Source organism: Rhodamnia argentea, chromosome 1 (genome assembly GCF_020921035.1).
Source record: "Rhodamnia argentea isolate NSW1041297 chromosome 1, ASM2092103v1, whole genome shotgun sequence".
NCBI lineage: Eukaryota > Viridiplantae > Streptophyta > Magnoliopsida > Myrtales > Myrtaceae > Rhodamnia > Rhodamnia argentea.
In genome coordinates, this window is record NC_063150.1 from 11,815,094 (window position 1) to 11,838,094 (window position 23,001).

The following is a 23,001-nucleotide window of genomic DNA, read 5'->3' on the forward strand; positions in this document are numbered from 1 at the left end:
CGAACTTGATATCCTATCAATGAAGGCACTGTGACAATTCCTTTGCTATTGGGCTACTGAGCTCGGTGATGTTACCCGTACGATTGAATGATGATGATGTTACATTGAAACATATAGGGTATGCATCATACGCTAAATATTTCCGAGTCATTTACATAATTCATGGTATAAGCCCTTCGGGATCATATGGAACTAGGGATCCAAGGTAAAGCGCGTTGCATTTAAGAAATGGTTAAGAAGAATTTGTGTTCCGTCTTTCTCTCTCTCTCTCTCTCTACTCAAATGGTCAAACCTGTGATTGCTTCAGTGGAATTTTCTTCACACACAAAATACCTATATATATGTCCAGCTCGCAGTAGACCTCTGCACTCCAAACCCACCAACCCACTCTCTCTCTCTCTCTCTCGCTATCTGCATATTCTGTGCGAACCAGAGATCAAAACTAGAAGAAACCCAGGAGGAGAAAGGAAGAAGAATGAGGCTACTGCTGTCAGGGAAAGCCAAGTGCAACTCTCACGGCCAGGATTCCTCGTACTTCCTGGGATGGCAGGAATACGAGAAGAATCCCTACGACCAAGCCCGGAATCCTCAGGGCATCATCCAGATGGGTCTCGCCGAGAATCAGGTATACTATCGTTTCTCTCTCTCTCTCTCTCTCTAAATCTCTCCCTCAAGTTTATACGTTCAGAACTCGTAGGGATAAGAGCAAGACATAGCATTCTTATCAATGTTTCGAAAGTTGCTGTCAGAATGCGTTCATGCGTCCCTAACTTCGCTCCTTCCATTTTCCTGTTCCTTTTCTTCTTCTTCTTTTTCGTGCAGCTCTCGTTTGATCTTCTTGAATCATGGCTGTCCGAAAACCAAGACATAGCCGGGTTCAAGAGAAATGGAGAGTCCATATTCAGAGAGCTAGCTCTCTTCCAGGATTATCACGGCCTTCCCGAGTTCAAACAAGTAAGAACTTCAATAAGGCCCCATTTTTCCCAATACTTATCAGAAGTAGATATGAATATGTATTCGTATGTTTTGTTGCTGACTTTTGGCTGCTGCAATGTTTCCAGGCGTTGGTGCAATTCATGGAGGAAATCAGAGGAAACAAAGTGGGCTTCAACCCGAACAAGATAGTTCTGACCGCGGGCGCAACTTCTGCGAACGAGACTCTCATATTCTGCCTCGCCGAAGCCGGCGACGCCATTCTCATTCCCACCCCATATTACCCGGGGTACGCAAGCATTTATGGTGTGCAACTGTCTGTATGTGTTTGGAATATATACGATACCGGCATTATTTTCCTTATAGACCATGATGCCATTAATGAATATAGACATACTTGGAAATTATGTCGCATCAAGTTTACAACAAGTAGAATGATTATTTCCTTCCAACATTCATGTCTATTTCGAACAATCACATCCTGTTCTTTTTTCTCGAACAGACTTTCGTGCCGCACGTCTTGTCGTTTTCAAGCTATTTTTCAAACAAACAATAATAGGACTTGCATCAGTATTTTTCTGGCAACGATCTTTTTTTTTTTTTTTTTTTTTTTGGGACATTCTCGGCATTAGCCGCCACCCTTCTTCGAGATAAATCCATGTCCTTCTTTTTGGACCTTATTTATTGCTACAATGTCAAGTTAGTCGTTGCTTATGCATGAAACTGGCTGGTTGCTGATATTTCCTCAGATTTTCCTAGTCATCTAAGTATAAACTCATATTTTCCAGATTTGACAGAGACCTAAAGTGGAGAACAGGAGCAGAGATTGTGCCAATACACTGTACAAGCTCCAATGGCTTCAAAATCACTGCTTGTGCTCTCCAACAAGCTTATCAAGAAGCCCTAAGCCGTAACCTCAAAGTGAAAGGTGTCCTCGTCACCAACCCTTCGAACCCGCTCGGCACGACGATGACCCGAGCCGAGCTCGACCTCCTCATGGATTTCATCGTTGAGAAGCAAATCCATCTTGTCAGCGACGAGATTTACTCGGGCACCGTTTTTAGCTCTCCAAACTATACAAGTATCATGGAGGTTCTTGCGAAGTACAAGAAAGCCGAGGTTTGGGATAGAGTCCACGTCGTGTACAGCCTCTCCAAGGACCTCGGCGTCCCGGGATTTCGTGTCGGAGCTATATACTCGAACAACGACTCGATCGTCGCTGCGGCAACCAAGATGTCGAGCTTCGGGCTCGTCTCATCGCAGACCCAGTACTTCCTCTCCGCGCTCCTCTCAGACAAGAAGTTCACCAGGAACTACATCTCTGAGAACAAGAAGAGGCTGAAAAAGCGGCACGCATCGCTCGTCTCGGGCCTCCAGAAGGCAGGCATAAGCTGCCTCAAGAGCAACGCGGGGTTGTTCTCCTGGGTCGACATGCGGCACCTGTTGAGTTCGAACACGTTCGAAGCGGAAATGGAGTTGTGGAAGAAGATCGTGCACGACGTGAAGCTGAACATCTCACCGGGGTCGTCGTGCCACTGCAGCGAGCCGGGATGGTTCCGAGTGTGCTTCGCGAACATGACCGAAGAAACCCTTGAGATCGCCATCCGGCGCATCAAGGCATTCGTCGAGTCCGCCTCTAGAGGCCAAGATAAGGTCATTAGTAGCCAAAGGTCTAGGAACGTGAACTCGAGAAAGAAGTCGTTTTCCAAGTGGGTTTTCCGGCTACCGTTCCACGACCGTGAGGCCGGCGAACGATAGCCCGGTGACTACTTCTTTCTTTCTTTTTTCTTGGAGCATATTCTTGCATGGACCGGATCCAAAGTCATGTGGAAGCCACGTGACTGAGATGGAAAGGAGTTCATGATGAGGATCACTCCAAGTGGAAATTTTCATTTGGTTTTTTTGGACATAGAACCTCAATCTTTACATTGAAAAATAAAAATAAAAGGAGGAAGAAGAAGGTGATGGTGATGTAATTTTCCCTTTTTTTCATCGTAATTTTTTGGGGTGATTTCCTATTTTTTTCCCCCCTTATCAGTGTAGAAAAATTGCACTCTATTTTTTTTTTTTGTTGAAGACGTAAATACTATAGAGTAGATGAAGTACAGTAGCTCAGGGGCATCCCCAGCATTACAAGTAGAGCTAATAATTAAAAAAGATGGAGCTAGGAAGTCTCCACATAGTAGCCAAAAGTACATTTGTCTAGGAAGGTCGAATTTTTTGGTAAAATCAAGCTCTACCTCTTATATTTTTACGCACCTTGGCCAAAATAATATGGATGTCAATTGACTTGTTTAGAAGTGTAAGGAGTTGGAGTTCTTCCGTGAACGATGGAATTATTATTATTTTTTTGTCCTCCATTAAGCTGATGGTAATATGTGATTTGATAATGAGGGTTTTTGCCCCCTTGTCCTACATATAAAATAGTAGCATGTGCTTGCATTCTCCAAAAAAAAAATTATAATAATAAATCAACTCATTGGATGAGCAAATCCACGAATAGAATCCCATATCTTGCTTTTAAAGGCTAAGGAGATTTTGTCGCGTGCAAGAGTGGCGGGGCGGCGAGATATGCGGCCTTGAGGCGGTGGTTGGTCGTTGCCGGGCGGCCGACCATCAATACAGGCTGTCTTGAAGAACCGACTTTTGGCGGTGGTTATGTTTCCATCACGCTGACTCATCGCGGGGTTTTAGCCGTGTGAGGAGGAGGAGGAGCTTTTAATTATTTGACCCCCAAGCTTGGGGTGTGACTTTTGCGTTGGGGGTCGAGACGCACCAAAATGTCAAAAGAACATACCTATGTTTAGGGGGTTTGGCTACCGACACATTTCTCATCAAGAATGTAGTTTTCATGGTACATAAGTCCTATATAGGACTTAAGGAAGACACAATAGCTTTTTGCCCTTGACCCTTGGTCATAGTTACACTCATGCCACTCGATTTGAGTCAGGCGCTTTCGGATCGTAAAACTTACTCCTGATAATCATTCGGGCATAGGGTGCATTTGAGTTCAGCATTTGCAAATGACTTTGAGCCTCCAAAGGCTTGTATGCCAAAGCTGAGGCGTTTGGCAACATAATTTCAGGAGGCCTTTTGAGTCAAAGTTAGCATTTCCAAAGTCCCCAATGTGATTGTCACCCAGCATTGGCTTCGAGCATTCTTATAAAGCCGCTTAGGGGTTAATTTATGTTTCTCTTCCAACTTTTCCCTCTCTAAACTACCTAAATTCCAAGTGTGCCCTCACCCTCACTTTGCTGTGCACATGTGATCGGCGTCGCTTGATGTCGGGGCAAGCTAAAATTGAACCTCTAGTGACCTCAAGCAAGGGGCGCGTGGGGTTGAACGACCTTGGTGGGGCATCGCTTGGGGTTGCGATGGAATGTCGCCAGAGCCGGAAGCTGGGTCGGCTAATCTGCCGGCCCTTAGGCGAGCTCATTTAGTCCTTTTTTTATTCCCTTAATCTTCAGATTTATTTTTTAGGTTGGATATCAGAGTCTGTAGAACAAGTGTTTGTCAAACCCTATTTGCATCTCATGAAAACCCTTAGGCTCAAAACCCTTTACATTATGCAAAGACTTTTGACAAATGCTCTCCCACAAGCACCCTTAAATGTTTCGGGTTGTTCAAATATATTCTTCAACTTCCAACGAATAAAATCTAGAATATTATGAAAAGGGTGTATCATCAAAAGACGGAGATCCTCTCCAATTAGAAGGTAGATTGACGTCTTCAATATAATGAGTTCTAAACCAGCACAATGAATTTGAATATATGAGGCATGCCACCTTCCCTTTGAGGCTGAAAAAGGTAAGACTTTTCGAGGGTGCACTCTGTCATATGTCGGTATAATTGACTCTGTTCATCGCATTGTGAAGGACGCGATTTAAATTATAAAACAAATTTCATACACAGGTGTACATTATATTTGGAGAGAGGACTGTGGCTATGATTTGATCTTTTAATGTAAAAATATTATTGAGTTTTTTTTTTTTTTTTTGTTTAATCACGTCCTACATAATTCACAAAGTCAATGAGATGTTTAATCAGAAACCAAAGAAAGACATGGCCAAAGCCAGTTCGTCCAACACGCACGCTTCGATCTTGAGTGAGTTTGCTTGCCAATAAGCTCAAAAGTCAAGAACTACGCTTCGACGTTCCTCGTAAAAAGCGGCGCTCAAAACGTTCTTGTCATAAAGTTACGCGTCTTTGCGGCTATTTGGCAAGGCTTCACCTGAATCTGAATCTTACCTTTTATTAATAGTTTTTTAATGAATAGTGAGATTATGTTTGATTTATAATCATGTCGATGACTTGAAATTATTAAATTTCTAGTGGGTGGTAAGTGGTAACTTGAAGGTCACGTGTTCCCACTTGGATTTGCCGACCCAATGCCCACCGGATCTATAGTACCTGAGGACATCATTCCCCCATTTTAATGGAGTGGGGGACCCCTTTTACTGTAAGCACTTTTGCTAATTTGTCTCCTTAAGCCGACAACTATTACAATAAAGTAAAGAGATTATGCTCAAACAGTCGGCAATATGGTCGCCAGACATGTGAGCTGTTGAGGGATTAGTAAACAAAATAACAGACATAATGGTGAGATATCTCCAAATGGTGTGACCAATTTGGCTTATCTAATCACAAACTATCAATGTATTCTTAAATCTGCCTCAAGTCCAAAAATCGACATTAGTTTCTTCATAATTACTACTACCAGGGCCAGATAGAGATTCATTGTCAGAACTTGCACCTTCACCATCACCATAACCTTCTTGCCGAACAAACGTACTCTCCTAATGCTGATAGTTTTGAAGAAATCAGAGGCAATATTTGGGCGTGGGGCAGATTTAGGGTTAGAGTGAAAGTTGGTGATGCACAATTGTGGTTGAATCCGAACTTGAGGATTTTTTAGGGAATCGGGCCTGTTTATAGCAAACAAACCGAAAATAGAAGCCAACTACTTGGGGGCAATTTGTTAGGGATAAGGACGGATCTACATGGTAAGTTGTAGGGACAATTTGTTAAAAACATGTGTTGACGTTAAAATTTAATTTAGAACTTTTCAATGAGGCCACCAGAAATTTGATGGGAAAGAAAAAGTTAGCTATTTTCTCACTTTTTTTTTTTTTGGTCATTTTGCCTCCACAATAAGAATATCTGTAGACATATGTATGATTGTGTAGGTTTTAATCGCTAAACATGTTTGGAAATTTACTCAATTTTTTTTCTTACCAAGCACAAAAATGTTGCATTCACTATCTTAATCCATAGATCTTATCTAAGTTTTGTTGTCTACTGCCTTTGTCTCCACTAACCAAAAAATCTACATCCAACAAAGGAAAATATGATCCAACTATCTAGTCCGTATCTCTTGTCTTTTTTTCTTTCTTTTTTATAAGTAGAGAGAGAGAGAGAGAGAGGTGACTAGCAATAGCCAACTCTGATAGGCATTATCATCATGGTCCCACACCTGCTACGGAATATTCCCTTTGAATTATAATTACACACGCCATTTGTGACCAGGGGGTCTACGGTTAGCTAGCCCATGGCCACAAACCCATTAAGATGCTAACAACATGAGATATGTTGCGATTAGGTAACACAGCTGGAGTCGCTCAAAGTTTCACTCACGATATTAATCTAACTTTTGATCTCAAGAAAGACATGCGGCCCTTTTACCATTAATCCAACCATTTTGGTGGTAGTCACTTGCCTTTATTGAGTATACCGTCAGATGTGTGCCATATGTGCAAGTTCATCCATTGACATCGAGCACTAGACCTTAATATGAGGTCTAACAGGATTTTCCTATAAAGCATTTAGTTATATGAACCACTATATATGAAGCTTATATCCGCGTTTTCTCCCTTCACATTTTGAATGAAGCTTTTAGGTTGGAGATTCTCACATGATATTGTCAGATGTGTGCCATATGTGCAAGTTCATCCATTGACATCGAGCACTAGACCTTAATATGAGGTCTAGCAGGATTTTCCTATAAATCATTTAGTTATATGAAACACTATATATGAAGCTTATATCCGCATTTTCTCCCTTCACATTTTGAATGAAGCTTTTAGGTTGGAGATTCTCACATGATATTTGAGCGAGGTTTGCACGTGAGAAGAAATGTTAAATATCACACATTGTTTGTCTACAAGGATTATATAGGTCTATATACATGCGATCATCATTCACCTAATAGTTTTAAGTTTTTTGGTGTGATATATAATAGTCCATACACCTAAGCCGGCCAACGGTGATAAACTCTTTTAAAATTTACCATTTGTGTATTATTATGTACAAATAATCAACCGTCTACTAGCCTTTCAACAGGTCGTGCATTTGATCAATCATTTGAGATATGTCAAGACGCTGCCGGAGGCACCGCGTGATGTAGAGGATCCACGTCCAACTTCCTTTGATTCGAACTAAGCTCTTAAAATTATGCATGTCAATATGAACTATGAGTGTACAACCACGCAACACAAAAAAATTCCCAATGAAAATGAACGAGAGAAGATTACAAATTTACAACCCTATTCATGTCATGATGTCTAGGAGTTTTTTTTTTTTTTTGTCAAAGTAATATTTCATTCATATCAACCAAAAAAATAAGAGAGAGAGAGAGACGAAGCATCCCAATCCAACCGCTGTAACTTCAAAACAAAACAAGCTCCAGATAATAAGATGAATCATCAGAATAAAGATATGAGCCATAAAGTTGACATTCCTTGGATGATGAAAAATATTGGTAAGGGAATCATCTCCAAATTACCATTTTTTTAATCCAATTTTCTTTTATATATTACACAAAAGTGATATTTTTTTCGCTTAAGCTGCATAATATGCGGCTGACCACATTGGCAATTTATGAAATTGCTAGAATCTATTAAGGTGCCAATCAGCCCGACTAGGGAAAGATTAGGTGGATACAATATATTAGTTAGGACTAATTCTAATATGTAACATAAAGAGATCTTTTTAAGTTTTTTCATCCTCAATTCAACAACTTAATTCATAAGAAAATGCTATATCAAATATTAGAATTCCGAAACTGGCCAAATCTTGTAGTATACGACTGAAATCTTAGTAAATAATATATATATATATATATATATATATATATATATATATAAATGACACACAGTAATCATAGGAGGAATCTTGGTCGACTTTCATGCCCTATTGACCAAAAGCACGTGCCATGGGAACCGCCTGGATTTGCTGGTGGTCGGCTAAGCCTCGTTCGACTTATGTCTCTTAATTGTTTTTTTGCCCTTTTTGGTCCACAAATATAATGGTCAACTTGATTTTCCTTAAACTAGTCAGTTCAGCAACTATGATATTCGGGGGCGGCAGGATTCTTCACGGCTTTCGCCAATCCTCAATTTTTGCAATTAACAGAAGAACCAAAATAAATTGTTTGTTGTGTGCACTTTTTAAATTAATTTAGGGGTTGTTACGCAAGTGACTTCATTTGTCAAATTAGGATACCTTATTCTACGCCCTTTATTTTTAAGAGAGCTATTATCCCGATAGTCTGCTTCTACGGTCAGTTATTTCCTATTACACAATCTATTAATCAATAAGTGTTTTATGCAAATTATGTGATAATGGTATGTGAGTCTACGGTTGAGATTGTACTATACTTGATCGTATGGTCGGGGAAGCATTTCTTATTTTTAAGTGTCACTATAGCATTGACTCCATAAAAAAAAAAAGGGATTGGCCCCAAAAAGAGTAACCAACTTTAGGAAATAGGATTAAATTTCCCTAATAACCAATTGGCTAAGGACACTATTATTTCCAAATAATCCTGATGACTGGGGAAAAAGGAAGAGAGCACTAGGCAGGAACAGAAGAGAACCTGCTTCCGACATGCACTTTTAACACATCGCCATCAAAATGAGACAGAAACACAAGAATCTCTGTAGGTATTGCTCTAGCAAACCTTATAGGGACAGTCACAGAGAAGCAATACATGGTGAAAACCCTAACGGTACACCAACTACAATAATTTTTCGAGTTCATTCATTTTTCACGAAACAAACGGAGACTAAATGAAAATCCTAATCACTTCTTCTAATTTGTCAAGTGCGCACATACAAACAAGAGACAAGTAATTTGAGGCCTTGGATTGCTCTGTCCTCATCAAGTCTCTACAACGATTACATACAGTATATGAACTCCAGCAATTATCACTTATCACCAATGTAATAAGGAGATCATTAAGTTCGTTTAGATCTGTTATCGCTCGGAATATCGAAGGCTCTTAGAATAAGTCGTACCCTGACTCGTTAAATGACATCAACATGTTTCTCGCAATTGGCATTGAGAATCTGACATTGTATGAGCCAAAAATGAGACAGTTTCTGCAGTCCAAGGCCAGGATTGGACGGTTTGGATTAATAATGACGGCATGGGTGGCATGTGGGCGTCACATGAAACCAGGATAGAGGGAGGAAACAGAAGACACCCTGCATATGTTTTTGGAGAGTGTGGGAAGGACGTTTCGCAATTAATAACTAGGAAAATGAAGTGGATCGCCATTGATGAAGCTTGGAGAGAACCTCGTGCACCTGCGGGGAGTATGTGATTGCTGTTGGTGGGGTTGGGGTTGAGGTCGAGGAGGACAAGGATGGTCGCGGAGAACATGATTGCTGGTGAGCGCGCTTCCTTTTGTGTCCCCAGGTGTTCCCTAGCTCTCTTTGCCGTCCTCTTTCAATACTCAATAGCTGTTCTTGCTCAACAAATAGATGTCTTAGAAAGCTTGAGAACTTAAGGCAAGGACTTCCGCTTAAGGAGTCACTCTACTTTGAGAGGAAAATTTCTTGCATGGACCTGGACCCAGTGGACATCAACTACAACTATTGATTATGCAGACCCTACAATGGCTGTGATAGCACCCAGTTCCTGGACCAGAGATCTGGGCAAGAACATCCCTCTTCGAGGACCCAAATTTTTTACCGCCCATTCCAAAATTTTGAGGGATTTTTGAGTTTAAAGGAGCGAATCATTTAGGCTCTTAATGTTAGGGTGTGGTTCATACTCCCCTTTGAGAGCTGCAGGGTGCTAATTACAGTGGAATTATCTGCTGGACGTAACCCTAGTTTAAGGGTGAATCAGGATAAAATCTTGTATTTCTATTTCTTTTTCTTGCTTTTTTGCGCTTTACTTTGTTGTGATTGTGCGCCGGATGCATATCAATCTTAGATGCATGAAATTATTCTAAATTAAATGTCTTGCTTCATGGACCCAGTGGTTGAAGAGCATTAGGATGAAGGCTCCTGGAACATGTAAACATTCATTTGAAGGGATATTTTTTTGGTGCACTTGAAACATTGGATGAATAAGACTATTACGCGTTATTACCTTATATCATAAGTCTTACAACGAATAAAACTGTTTTGCTAGCCCGATATTATTTGCTCTGGCCGTGGCTTAACTGTGCTTGGAAAAGCTTAAAATACGTTGTGCTAATTTAAGATTGTACGAGACTTATCTACCGTGAACGGCCCATAATTAGGCCATGCAAGATTGAAGACGTATTTGGACCAAATATGACGGAGACCGTCCAAATATATTCCTTATGGATCAATCATGTAGCCACAATCAAATCAAACTTAGAAAAAAGGTTTAAATGCTTTAATTAAAAAAGAAAGGCTTTGATGCGACAAATGAATTTTGCAAAACACACGACATTCAACCAGATAGACAAGTTTGCATAAGTAGAAACTTTTAGGGGAGATCGAAGTCTGGAAAGCATCCATCAAGCTAGAGTATAGGCATGCTCACGAAACAACACTAAGAAATCAAAATCGAAATGTCTCAAAAGTGACATTTCACGCCGGTGAGATATATTGAGTTGGCTAGCCAGGATCTTCACTTCCAGCTCAACACTTGCAATCACAACGCCTGGTAACTCCTTCGTTACCAAGTGCTAAAAATTTCAACCCGATCGCTCTTTTGTTTTTGAAAAAATTAAATTTCTTTATTAATATGCCACTTCTTCCACACATTTATATACAATCTAGAATGGGAAATAGCTAATAGTTAGGACTCATTAAAAAATCATGTAGTATATACCTTATTTGTCTATTTTTATCTTGCCTCAGTAGATTATCGAGTTACACATACATTACCTTGGGCTAAACTAAAAAATGACTATTTTGAAAATCGGTGTCTCAACAAACTTCTCTTGTCATTTATCCAGAAGGATTTGCCCGACAAAGTGCGATACATCAGCTATTTTTTCACGAAAAGATTACATGATTGGAGCAACTTTCTGGGAACCAAGTGTCTCCAATGGTTGGGACATGTCGCTCTTTAACCAGGTGAACTTTTAAGGTGGGTTTCATGGTCTCTTTTTGTTGATTTGTTTTCTTCTCCTGCTTTCAAAGTGCGTGATGCATAGAACTGACAACATTTTTGGGGTTGTCCTGCCTTAAAATCACCCAATCTAACCCTCTTTCTATCTAATTTTTTTTGTAGATGCTAGGAGAAGAGCCCATGAGAAAGTAGCTAACGCTCTCTTACTCTTCTTTAACTGTAGTCGAGGGTTAGTGCAGTCGTTTGCTTTGAACATTCAAAGTATTAGCGAAAAAGGTAATTTAAATAAATGCTTTCCCGATAGTACTGTTAGGGACGGTACAAATTCAACTGTAAATCTATTCACTATCACCGCGTGTTTTGCATAAAGCACTCATTTAATAAGATATAGAATCTTTAATAGAGAAAAAGCCGCTCAGAAGTTTGGTTCAATTTTTTCAATCACCACAGCAGTTTACCAAAAATATGCTTGCCCTCCTCATTCAAATAAGACCTATTCGTCATTTGGTTGATAGAGGAATAACACTCTTTGATAGTATAACCGCCATTGAGCTATTGAATGAAATCAAAATCTTCTGAAAAATTTAGAGATGCAAACCATCTGTTATATCCTCTCTGCCAAGACTATAACCTAATTCCCAATAGTTGGCGAAGTTTATTCCAAACATTTAAATTGTTGAAGTTCATATATGAACTGGTTCTTTTCAAAATGAAAGAAACTCGAGCTAGAAAATGTCGAATTTCCTTCTGTGATGTGACTGGTTACATCTGAATTTTCAAAGCATGGAGAACTAATTTCGTCACCCCGCCTGTGAATTGCAAGTTCAAGTTGTAAACCATTCGACCCTTAGGCTTCGTATGTATAGCGAAAAATAAATAGTTTGAAAAACACTTCTCTAAAAACGATTTCTTGGACCGGCTAAAATAATTAGTCAACGAGAAAGGTGTTGATTAACAATAATAATTCATGTTTCTCCATATGTTCATGGACAGCAAACATCTTTTTCGTTAAGTGGTACAAACGGTCGTTTTCAAGAAAATATTTTTTGAATGCGAAAAAACCGAAGCCTTAATTCTGAAAGAGCTGAAGAATTTGCATTCTGCAACAAACTATTTATGATCGAGATGTTTATACTATATAGTACAAGTTAATAATTTTTTTCATCGTCGTGCAAGCTTCATGACCCGGTCGTTTCGCCTTCAAATCAGACAGTATTAATCTTCCGGCTGGGTGGCATTGGATGAACGGCGAGAGGTCATAGCAAGCGAGAGCCAAAGCCGTTGCGTCACTTGAGGTGTCCAAAGTTGTCAGAAGGACCCTCAAAATCTGTGCAAAATAATCAAATAGTCTTTCGTTGTATTATAACGCACGAAGAGAATGACAGATGTAAGAACAGTTGCTGATACAAAAATAGCAGCTAGCCACAAATCCCACCAAAGTTGACATCAATATACTTGTTTTCCTTTTGGAGAAGCAAAGCCTCACCCTGCTTTTCTACATCATGTTAAGTTTGTTAACGATTCCATCTGCATGTTGACTTGTGTATACAAACGTTGTTTTGCACATTTAAATACACTGCATGCGTAACTTTCGATTATTTGTCATCTTCAATGCATCATATGGGATTTTCTTAGCAATGCATACTGAGGATGGAGTGGATCGGCACTCGCATTATTAGTGCGCCATAGGTTAAGCAAGTCGTCATATTCCATATTTAAGGAGGAAAAAAGAGCAACAAATATCGTTAAAACTTTCCGACCTTATAATTATATCTACTATATGATATTCTCGACTAATTAAATCTACTTATCGCATGGTAAAGGACTCGGTTCAAGTTTATAAAACCACTTTTAAATTTTTGTTTCAGTTTCACTGTTATAAAAAGCAAACGTTATTGAGTTTTTTTTATTTGATTTTTCTGTATTCACGTCTTATATTTTTCATAAAGCTAATGAGATGTTAAGTCAAAAAAGGGAAAAAAAAAATGGTTTGGTTATTCCAAAGTCACTTCACCCAATATCCAATACGCAAGCTGAGATCACGAGTTTTGTTTCCAAATAGCTTGAAAGTCAAAGAAGATATTGCTTTAATATTTCTTGTCATAAAGTCACGCGGTTTGAATCTGAATCTTAATTTTTTTTCTTAAAATTTATTCATAATAATTAATTAAATTAATCTATTGATTTATAATTATGAGGCTGATTTGTAATTATTAAACTTCTAATGGGTGATGACTTCAAGGTCAGGTGTTTGTGTCCACACTTGCGTTTGCCGACCCAGTAGTGCCTGCCTTATCTTTAGTACTAGCGGAAATCATACACCTAGATTAATGGAGTGGGCCTCGTTTTAACCCCACGCGCTTTTGCCATCTGTCTTCCTAATCCGACATTTTTAACAGTAAAAACATAGATTATGGTTAAACAGTCGAACAATATGGTCACGAGACATGTGAGCTGCTAAGGGATTAGTAAACAGAATTAGCAGACATAATAGTGAGATATTTCAATTAATGAATGCTTTATGCAAAATGCACGGTGAATATATGTAGATCTACAGTTGAAATTGTACCGTCCCTAATAGTAATGTAGCATCTCCTTTGGAGTAAATGGATGTATGATTCTAAAGGTTTCAATTGCTAAAAACAAATAATATATATTGAAAGTTTACTTAACGTTCTATCTTGTTCGAGCACAAAAATATCGTATTTACTATCTTAATCGATAGATCTTATTTACTTTTGGTTGTCTATTGACTTTGTCCCAACTAACAAAAGAACTCTAGATCCATCCTAATTCGAGATGTAGGAAAATATGGCCCATCTCATCCTGTCTCTTGCCTTCATTCCTATTTGTTAATTGAAAATACCGTAATCGGAATTTCGTAAACGGGATATGTCACGGTTAAACAACGCACGAGTTGCTTAGATGTTCGCTCACGGTATTAATCAAACTTGTGATCTTGTAGAAGACTGGTTGCTCTTTTACCTGTAACACAACCATTTTGGTGGTAGTCTCCTGCCTTTATGGAATATATCGCCATATGTGCAAGTTCATCTATTGACATCGACCCGTCCCTCTCCCTCTCCCTCTCTCTTCCTATTTTCGTATGAACATTTCATGATGTCAGTTGGAATATCTAGTATTAAATCACTCTCTATATGGACCTTATATTTGTGTTTTCTCTCTTCACGTTTTGAGTTAAACTTTTACATTGGACATTCTGACATGGTCTACCCTAATTTACTTGTGTGTTCAACTCAGTATCTGTCAATTCCACATCTCATTCTCAATCCGATTTGCATTTGACAAGGGATGTAAAATATCCCGCATCATATGTTTGCGAGGATTATATAGGACTGCATAAATGTGATCTTCCATGCACCTAAGCCGACATATGTGATACTACTATGAAAACAAGTGATGCATTTTAATGAACTGTCTTCAAATGACCATTTGTGTGCTATTATGAACAAATAATCAACCTTCTACGGGTCTTTCAACATGTCCTGCATTTTGTTAAAGAGTAGAGAGAAATCATTGATCAATTACTCTCCGGTCCTTAGTTCTGGGAAGATATGGAAAGTCTATCGATATGTCGCTTATCTCCGCATCCTCCCTCGAATTCAAGGTGACTTAGGAAGTTTGGAGAAAAGATCTGAAAAATGCCGGGGTAAATGTGCCTTCATAAAGATATCAACAGTCTAATCAATTGACAAGATGGATACAAGACAAACAAGATCGTAAAGCACATAATATTTAATTACATGATAGTCTATTTCAATGTGCTTAGTGCAGTCACGAAAAACATCGTTATGTTCTATTTGAATAGAACTCCGGATGTCAAAGAAAATGATTGTCCTACTGTCGCGACCTAAAAATTAGTTTTTTTTTTTGGTTAACGGATTATTAGGTTAATTAGATTAACTAACCTAATTGGGACTCTCCCAAGTCCTACCGAATCGCAACTTAGGTTCAATTACACGCCAAGATTTTAAATTGGAGCCGTCACTAATCTTTTATGGTAGGTAGATTAGAAACCTAAATAAAGTATTCGGGAGAAAATACTTTATTTCATACGAACCGGAGATTAAATGGATTCGGGGACTTGGTTACATTAACTTTTCAATTAATGCCCTTTCGGTACCCGATTTTCATGAAAAAAAAACCTTAGTTTGATGATTTGAATTAATTTTTTTTTGGGGTTTTCTTTTATTAAATGCAATGCTAATGCAATCTACCTATATGACATGTGAGATGTAATGACATGGCAAAAATACGTGACATGGCATAATGATGTGGCAAATATGCATGACAAAGAAAATATAATAATGCAAACTAAACTATAATGCTATGCAACGTGGATGGTATATTTTGGTATATTTTTGTGTATTTTCGGATTCATGAAAAATAAAGGTAAAAACTACTCTAACGTGAAGTAATATCTAATTTAACTTAAGAAATTGATTTCTCAAAGTCCTAATTTTATTAGACATTATTTTCTGCAGAAGTGAGAGAAATGTGATTTAGCTTAAGAAAACGTGACATCTTTTTTGGGATTTTTAGGAAATTATTTAAACCATGAAAACAGTGAAATTTGAACAAAATAAACAATATTGCCCATAAAACACCTTTAAATCCGAAATTCGATTTTTATTCCAACATCCCCGAGATTAGGGTTAGCAAATGAATATATTATAGATTACCGTCGTCCCTATATACATAGGGCAAACCTTGAAATTCTATTTAGGAATTAGCAATGCTCCTCGAGATTGAGGATTTGATATCTAATTCCACGTACGGGCACGATCGTCTCGAGATCGAGTCATATGTTGCCTTTAATGTCGTTTTCCGAGGGACAAGGCACAATTGGGGAGCATGTGTTATGGGCAAGTTTGTTTAAAGATGTGCAAACTTTATAACAGTAAAAAAAGCATGACAAAATAAAATAAAAATAAGTCCATTAAGTATGATTTGAAACTCCATGGGGGTGGCGAAAATATGAGATTGGGGATCCACCTTTCCTCATCCAAATCCAGTTTCAATTTGAGAAAATTTTTTTAAGATTTGAAAATTTATTTTTCAAAGTAAACATCCAATTAAACTCCAATTTTATCTCCAGGATAAACAATCCAGTCCCATGATGTATCAAGATACGCAAGAACACTCAGTGAGTATGCAGTTAACCTATTGGGCAAGCAAATATTCAACGTAGAAAATTTTTACCTTGAAACAAATATCGGCCTTGTTAATCGAACTTTGCACAAAACTCGAATATCAAGCTCGAACTTTCGGATGGATCCGCTAAGGAACGTTGCGCACCTAAGGGGACTTGATGGAATGAATTCGCGACAGCCAATTCCTCCTTCGTCGGCACCGAACAGCAGCAGATCGGTTGACAGCGAGCAAATCGAGCTCGTATTGCTCAAAATCAACACACGTCCGAGCTGTGAAATCGCCAAAAAAACTGCACCTTTGACTGATTTTGCAACGAAGCAGCCCCAAACTACCAGGGAAGTCTAGCACAAAGTAGCAGATGGGTTAGATGTCGATTTCAAAATAAAACGGGGCTGAAATAGACTGCAACAGCGGCTAAACGAGGGCTGGTCGCGTGCGGCCCGAGCTGGACAGCGGACGGATTGGTGGCGCTTCGACGGTTGACCAGGTAGCGTCGGTTTACTAAGCAGCGGTGGGCAATTGCCAGCGAGTACTAGCACAAACGAGGGCTGTTGTGCGTCGAGGAGAGCTACGGGTATACGCAATTTCCATTGGGTTCATTGAACGAAGGTGAAGCAAAGTGGCGTCGCTTGAAATTTTTCAGAACGCTTCCTTCTCTTCCGTTATTTCTCACGAGTATTTCTGTGTATGAGCAGAATTTTTTTGCCGACCCCGTTGAATGTGTCAACGTCCTTCTTTATAGGCATGAGAAGATTGGCTCCAGATAAAATTGATCTTCCGCACGATTCCCTTCCAATTCCGTGCAGTGTAATCCTTCCTTGAAATATAATCTTGCCTCTTTTTTTAAAAAGAATATACTCTTGCAATTAGAAAATCTTACAAATTATATTCTCACCAACCCCCAACTTGCGATGTCTTGATCCCTTTCCAAAGTTTTAATATGCTATTAGAGATGTTAAATTCATTAGCTAAGGCATTTAATCTCCAACAATTTTTAAGGAATTTAAGTTTTGCTCAAACATGTCCTCTACTAGCAAGAAAACGGCATTGTCTATAATGAGTCCTTGGTGTCGGTCGACCTACTGCATCCATTAGATCACGGTTAAAAATTCATTATCCCATCTGTGTGCTGATATGGGTTAATTATTTTTGGTAGGACTAAAGTTTAATTCTTTTTTTTTTTTTATTTTTATTTTAAAATAAATGACTAACAAGATAAATTTGTGTCCCTACCAATACAACGAATTCTGTTGAATTCTAGTAATCATTGTAACCAACGTAATTCTGATGTTGTATTAGCAAAAGCACGATATTTTGCTTCTATACTAGAGTGAACCACAATGGTCTATTTTTTTTCTACACCATGAGATAAGTGAGTTACTTAGAAATAAGCAATATGTTATAGTAGAACCATGATCTAAAGGGTCGCCTACTAGTCGGCATCAAAATAAGCGCTTTACTCTAAGGTAGAGTCAATAGAAATGTGAAAATTATGAAATAAAGTATCCTTGACATGCTGAAGGATCCGAAGAAATGCAGCAAAATGAGTCATACATGGCGCGGTCATAAGGACAATGTGAACAACTTAGGTGATTTCGGGAATCTCCTCATATCATTCAAATTATCTCTAACAAACTTAAAAGGGGTTACTGGTGGCTGCCATACTTCGCGTTGCCCTAATATATCGGATGTCTCCGAAGAGACCGTTGCCCTAAGATATACCTACTAACATTTTTGGTTGATTTTCATGTTCCCGTTGACCAAAAGCACGTGCCATGGGAATCGCCTGGATGTGCTGGTGGTCAGCTAAGCCTCGCGTAGGACTTATGATTTTATTTTTCCTTTTTCTTGGGGTTTTTTTTTTTTTTTTTTTTGGGTATACGAATATAAGAAATGTGTGAACTTGATTTTTCCTTATACAAACTCGTTCAGCAAATCTGATTTTATGGGGCGGCACGAAACCTTCTTCGCGGGATTTAGCACATGCCCACAAGTTTAAATGTCAATGCCCCATGGACTCAATAAACAAAGAAGGAATTGGCCCAAAAAAGAATAAGCAAATTAGGAAATTGGGTATTGATTATGTTATAATCGCGCAGAAGAAGTCCGATACCTTCACCGCAGAGATCGTCAAAAGAGAGCCTAAGTCCAAGCCCGTCAATATATCCAATGGGATCAACCTTTACCAAGAAAATCACCAAGCGGGAGCTCAAGTCCAAGCTCGTCAACATATTCAGTTGACTCCAACTTCACTCAAAAACTTAAATCAATGAGTTATGAACCAACTTGGATGTATTAATGTAATTGTCCACCACTAATAAACTATCGACTCTTATACCAATTGTTAAGAGAGCGCAACTGAAATCTGATACATTTAGACAAAGAGATCGTTAAGAGGGAGCTCAAGTTTGAGTTAATCTAATACCTTCGGATGGGGATATCGCTAAGAAGGAGCCCAAGTTCGAGTTAATCAATATATCCAATTGGACCAATATTTACTTAATAGCTTAAACGAATGAATTATCAGCCAACTTGAATGTGTTAATTTCTTAATACCACATCAATTATTCAATGTGGAATTTTTCTAACACAAGTCACACGTGAATCGTAGCAGATTATCTCACGAAATGGGCAATACAAAAATTTCTAAAACATTCTAATTATTGGGGGACATAAAGAAGAGATGACAAAGGGGAAAGGAAGAGAGAACCAGACAGGAACAGACCAGAACCTTTTTCCCACATGAGCTTTAAGACATCGCCATCACAATAAGACAGTAACACAAGAATCCTTGTGGGTTTTGCTTTAGACAACATTATAGGGACAACGACACAATGCGTACGTAACCACTTAAGTACATCACTAGATTATAGCCCTATAGGATTTCCTGTTAACCCTTCTAGTGACCAACATGAAAATGCCATTTAAGTGAAAGCCCTAATCGATTCTACTTCTAATCATCAAACGGCCATGAATAAGAGAAGAATAATCCAAGACCTTCGATTGCTGGAGATCATAGCGTTCGTGCATATTCGTTATCTTTCGGAATATCGAAGGAGGCTCATAGAACAAGTCGTAAAGTGACTCGTTAAATGAAGTCACCGTGTTTCTCGCAATCGGCATTGAACTTCCGACATTGTATAAGCAAAGAAATGAGACATTTTCTGCAGTCGAAGGCCGGAATGGACGATTTGGTGTATGGGGTGGCATGTGGAAGTCACATGAAACCATGCACGATAGAGGGGGAAACACAAGACACCCTGCACATGTTTTTTGAAGAGTCTATGAAGGATGTTGCAGTAGTTATAGAGAGAGAGAGAGAGAGAGAGAGAGAAAGTTGGATCGCCATTGATGGAGCTTGTAGAAACCTGTGCACCTGAGGAAGTATGTGATTGCCTTTGGAAGTGTTGGGGTTGAGGAGGACAAGGATGGTCACAGAGAACATGGCTGCTGTGTGTACGCGCTTCCTTTGTGTCCCCAGGTGTTTTACCAGCACTCTTTTTTGTCTCTTCTAGTAGCTGTTGTTCCTGCTGAACAAATTAGAATTTGGGCAAATACCACAAAAAAATAAAAAAAAACCCTAAATTATGCCCAACAAGTACCCCCAAACCTTTTTTTTTTTTTTGTCACAGAAACCCTAAACTATATCGCTATGACACAAATACCCTCAACTTTTTTTTTCGTGTCATGAAAAAATCCAATCTTATACATGTGCGACAAACATATCCTCTATGTTAGTTTCATCCAGGGTATATTTGTCATATCGGTATAAGTTTAGAGTTTTTAATGGCATAAAAAAAATGTTTAGGGTATATGTGCCATTGTGACGTAGTTTAGGGTTTTTTATGAAACAAAAAAATATTCAGGATATTTATATCATAATTGGCATAATCTATGATTTTTTTGTGATATTAGTTCTTTTAGAAAGTACCATAACTTAATGCAGGGATTTCCACCTAAAAGGAGTCATTCTACTTTGAGTGGGGAATTTCTTGCTTGGACCCGGGCCCCACCGGACCACATACATCGTAACTTATTTACTATGTGGGTCCCACATGAGCTTACCTATGAGTTTTCCCATGGTCGAGATGGCTGCTGTCACACTCGGCCCATGAGCTCTAGCCATTTTGAGAGAGGGTATGATCACACTTCTAGAGTAAAAATCCATTTGATAAAATAACTTTTAGAAAAAAAATCCGTTTGGTTATACAACTTTATTTTTCTACTTCTGAAATATTTTTTTGCTCGAGAAGTCGTTTTGGAGCCACTTAAAGAAGTTAAATAAAAAATTACCTCTCTCCACAAATAGAAAAATCAACTTCTGACCAAAAATAGATTTCTAAAACAGAAGTATTGGCATTCTTACCCTTGAATTTCAAAGAACAAGTCATTTAGGTTCTTCATGCATTTAAATAAATGTCATGAAGTGCATTAAGATCAACGCTCCAGGAACGTGATATTTCATCAGCACAACAATCTAAATTTAGGCTATGTGGGACGAGAGACATATTTGAAATCCAGCATCTCCACCATGTGGCTCTAATACCACGTAAAAGCAACTAGGACCACCTTAGCGCTAACACGATATTGTCTGCTCTGGTCGTGACTTAGCCATGCTTAGACGAATTTAAAATATGCCATGCCAATTGATGATCCTCTTGGTGACATCATTAATTTCAAATGTTGATTTTTTATAATAGTGAAACTTGATTCAAGTGTCTTCATTATTTATGGACGACGCTATTTCTACCTCCAATCATTTTAAGCAAAAAACAAAATCACCCTCAATCAGTCAATTGTAATTAAGTGGTGGCCCTAAATTCATTCACTTTCCTTATCTTTTAATTTCTTCTATTTTTAAGTAGGATCTAGTTGCTGCAATAATTAAGTATTTGACATGTTTTGCTTTTGTTTATTGTGGGCACGATATTTCTTTTTTTAAAGTTTGATTTTACTTTCATGGAAATTAGTTCAGTAAGAAAGAAAAAATTTCAAGAAACCTACTATTAAGAAAACCTCTTTAAATAGCTTCCATAATAAAATCACAACTATATTCTTCAACATGAAACTTTAAAAGATGAAATTTAATCATACAAAAAACATTACATAGCAAAGAATCTTTTTTAAATGCCAGTGAAATCTCGTTAGTATGGATTGACAAAATTAATATCATCAATCAAGTGTTCACAATACACATGTATATATATATATCAAATTTCCTTATTATTCATAATTTTTTCACGTCAATGTTTGTTAGTATGTTTATAGATAGTCGTATAACGTCTTACATGCTTTGTGTGAATATATCTCCCCCATTATAATGAAGAAAAAAAAGACATCCTTACGTGTGGTAATTTGGACACTTGATACATATTTTCTTGGAAATTTCTATATTCAGCAAGAATTATTTCTATGGAAGTAAAATGTAAAAAAGAAAAAGGAATATAGTGCCTTTATATACACAAAATATCCACAATAAAAAAAAAAACAGAACATGCGAAATGCTTAATTATGACAATTATATTCTAAGTAAAAATAAAAATGAACATAGAAAAATAAGAAGAAGAAAAAGGAATGGGCGCCACCACTTTAAATTGCAATTACACGACGAATGGCACTTTTGTCTTTTGAGTGATGATGGGTGGATTTAGTCATATATAGGGTGAAAATAGCGCGGATCTTTTTTTTTTTTTTATTTGCTTATTGCAAAATGGATGGACAAGTCACTAACTCTATTGATAAGAATGAGACCATCCAAATGTTTCCTATATGGATGAATCCTACACATACAACTCAATTAAATACGTGAAAGTCGAAATGGTTGAAAAGAAAGGAAAGTATTGATTAGACATATAACTTTTAAAAAACACATGACATTCATCCGGACAAGCTGTGTGAGTAGAAACTTTTACAGAAGATTAAAGTCCTAGAAAGTATCCGTCACTTTCGAGTTCAGGGCACGCGCACGAAACAATGGTAGCACATTGAAATTTCGTGAAAGCTACTCTGCATGTCGGTAGAATTATCAAACATGCTATCCAATACATATAACTTTTAAAAAACACACGACATTCACCTAGACAAGCTGTGTGAGTAGAAACTTTTACAGAAGATCAAAGTCCTAGAAAGTATCCATCACTTTCGAGTTCGGGGCATGTGCACGAAACAATGGTAGCACATCGAAATTTCACAAAAGCTACTCTGCATGTCGGTAGAATTATCAAACATGCTATCCAATATATTCACTTCCAGCTCAAAAGTTCCAATCGTAATTCCTGGCAACTCCTTACCAAGTGCTCAAAAGTCAAGTAGTCTGGATTGAAAGTTCTTAGTCTCAACAAAAATCTGTTGTCTCCACAAACTTCTCTTATCATTTGCCCAAGCATTAGCCCGACAAAGCAACTTTCTAGGTACCGTGGTTGAGACATGTCAATCCTTTAACCAGGTGACTTTTTGTGATTTGTTTCCTCATGGTCTCTTTTTGGTTATTGGCTTTCTTCCTTTGCTTTCAAAGTGGGCGGTGCATCCCTAAGATTGCTCAGCTGGGGGAACTAGACA

General features: G+C 38.2%; 1 protein-coding gene across 1 annotated transcript; it reads left to right on the forward strand.

Annotated features, from left to right (window-relative positions):
* The first annotated feature begins 475 nt into the window (after positions 1 to 475).
* On the forward strand, positions 476 to 2,900 carry LOC115747076 (1-aminocyclopropane-1-carboxylate synthase 3). Its single transcript, XM_030683115.2, has 4 exons — positions 476 to 625; positions 823 to 954; positions 1,062 to 1,222; positions 1,722 to 2,900. Exons 1-4 carry the CDS (start codon positions 476 to 478, stop codon positions 2,689 to 2,691), a joined length of 1,413 nt encoding a protein of 470 aa, XP_030538975.2. The 3' UTR covers positions 2,692 to 2,900.
* Positions 2,901 to 23,001: the final 20,101 nt, after the last annotated feature.

What these genes read in the sequence shown, in the direction of transcription:
- LOC115747076 (XM_030683115.2), top strand. Translation starts at nt 476, where the DNA reads ATGAGGCTACTGCTGTCAGGGAAAGCCAAGTGCAACTCTCACGGCCAG. An exon ending in TGGGTCTCGCCGAGAATCAG is followed by an intron (nt 626 to 822) that starts GTATACTATCGT and finishes TTTTTCGTGCAG; the next exon opens with CTCTCGTTTGATCTTCTTGA. An exon ending in CCCACCCCATATTACCCGGG is followed by an intron (nt 1,223 to 1,721) that starts GTACGCAAGCAT and finishes CATATTTTCCAG; the next exon opens with ATTTGACAGAGACCTAAAGT.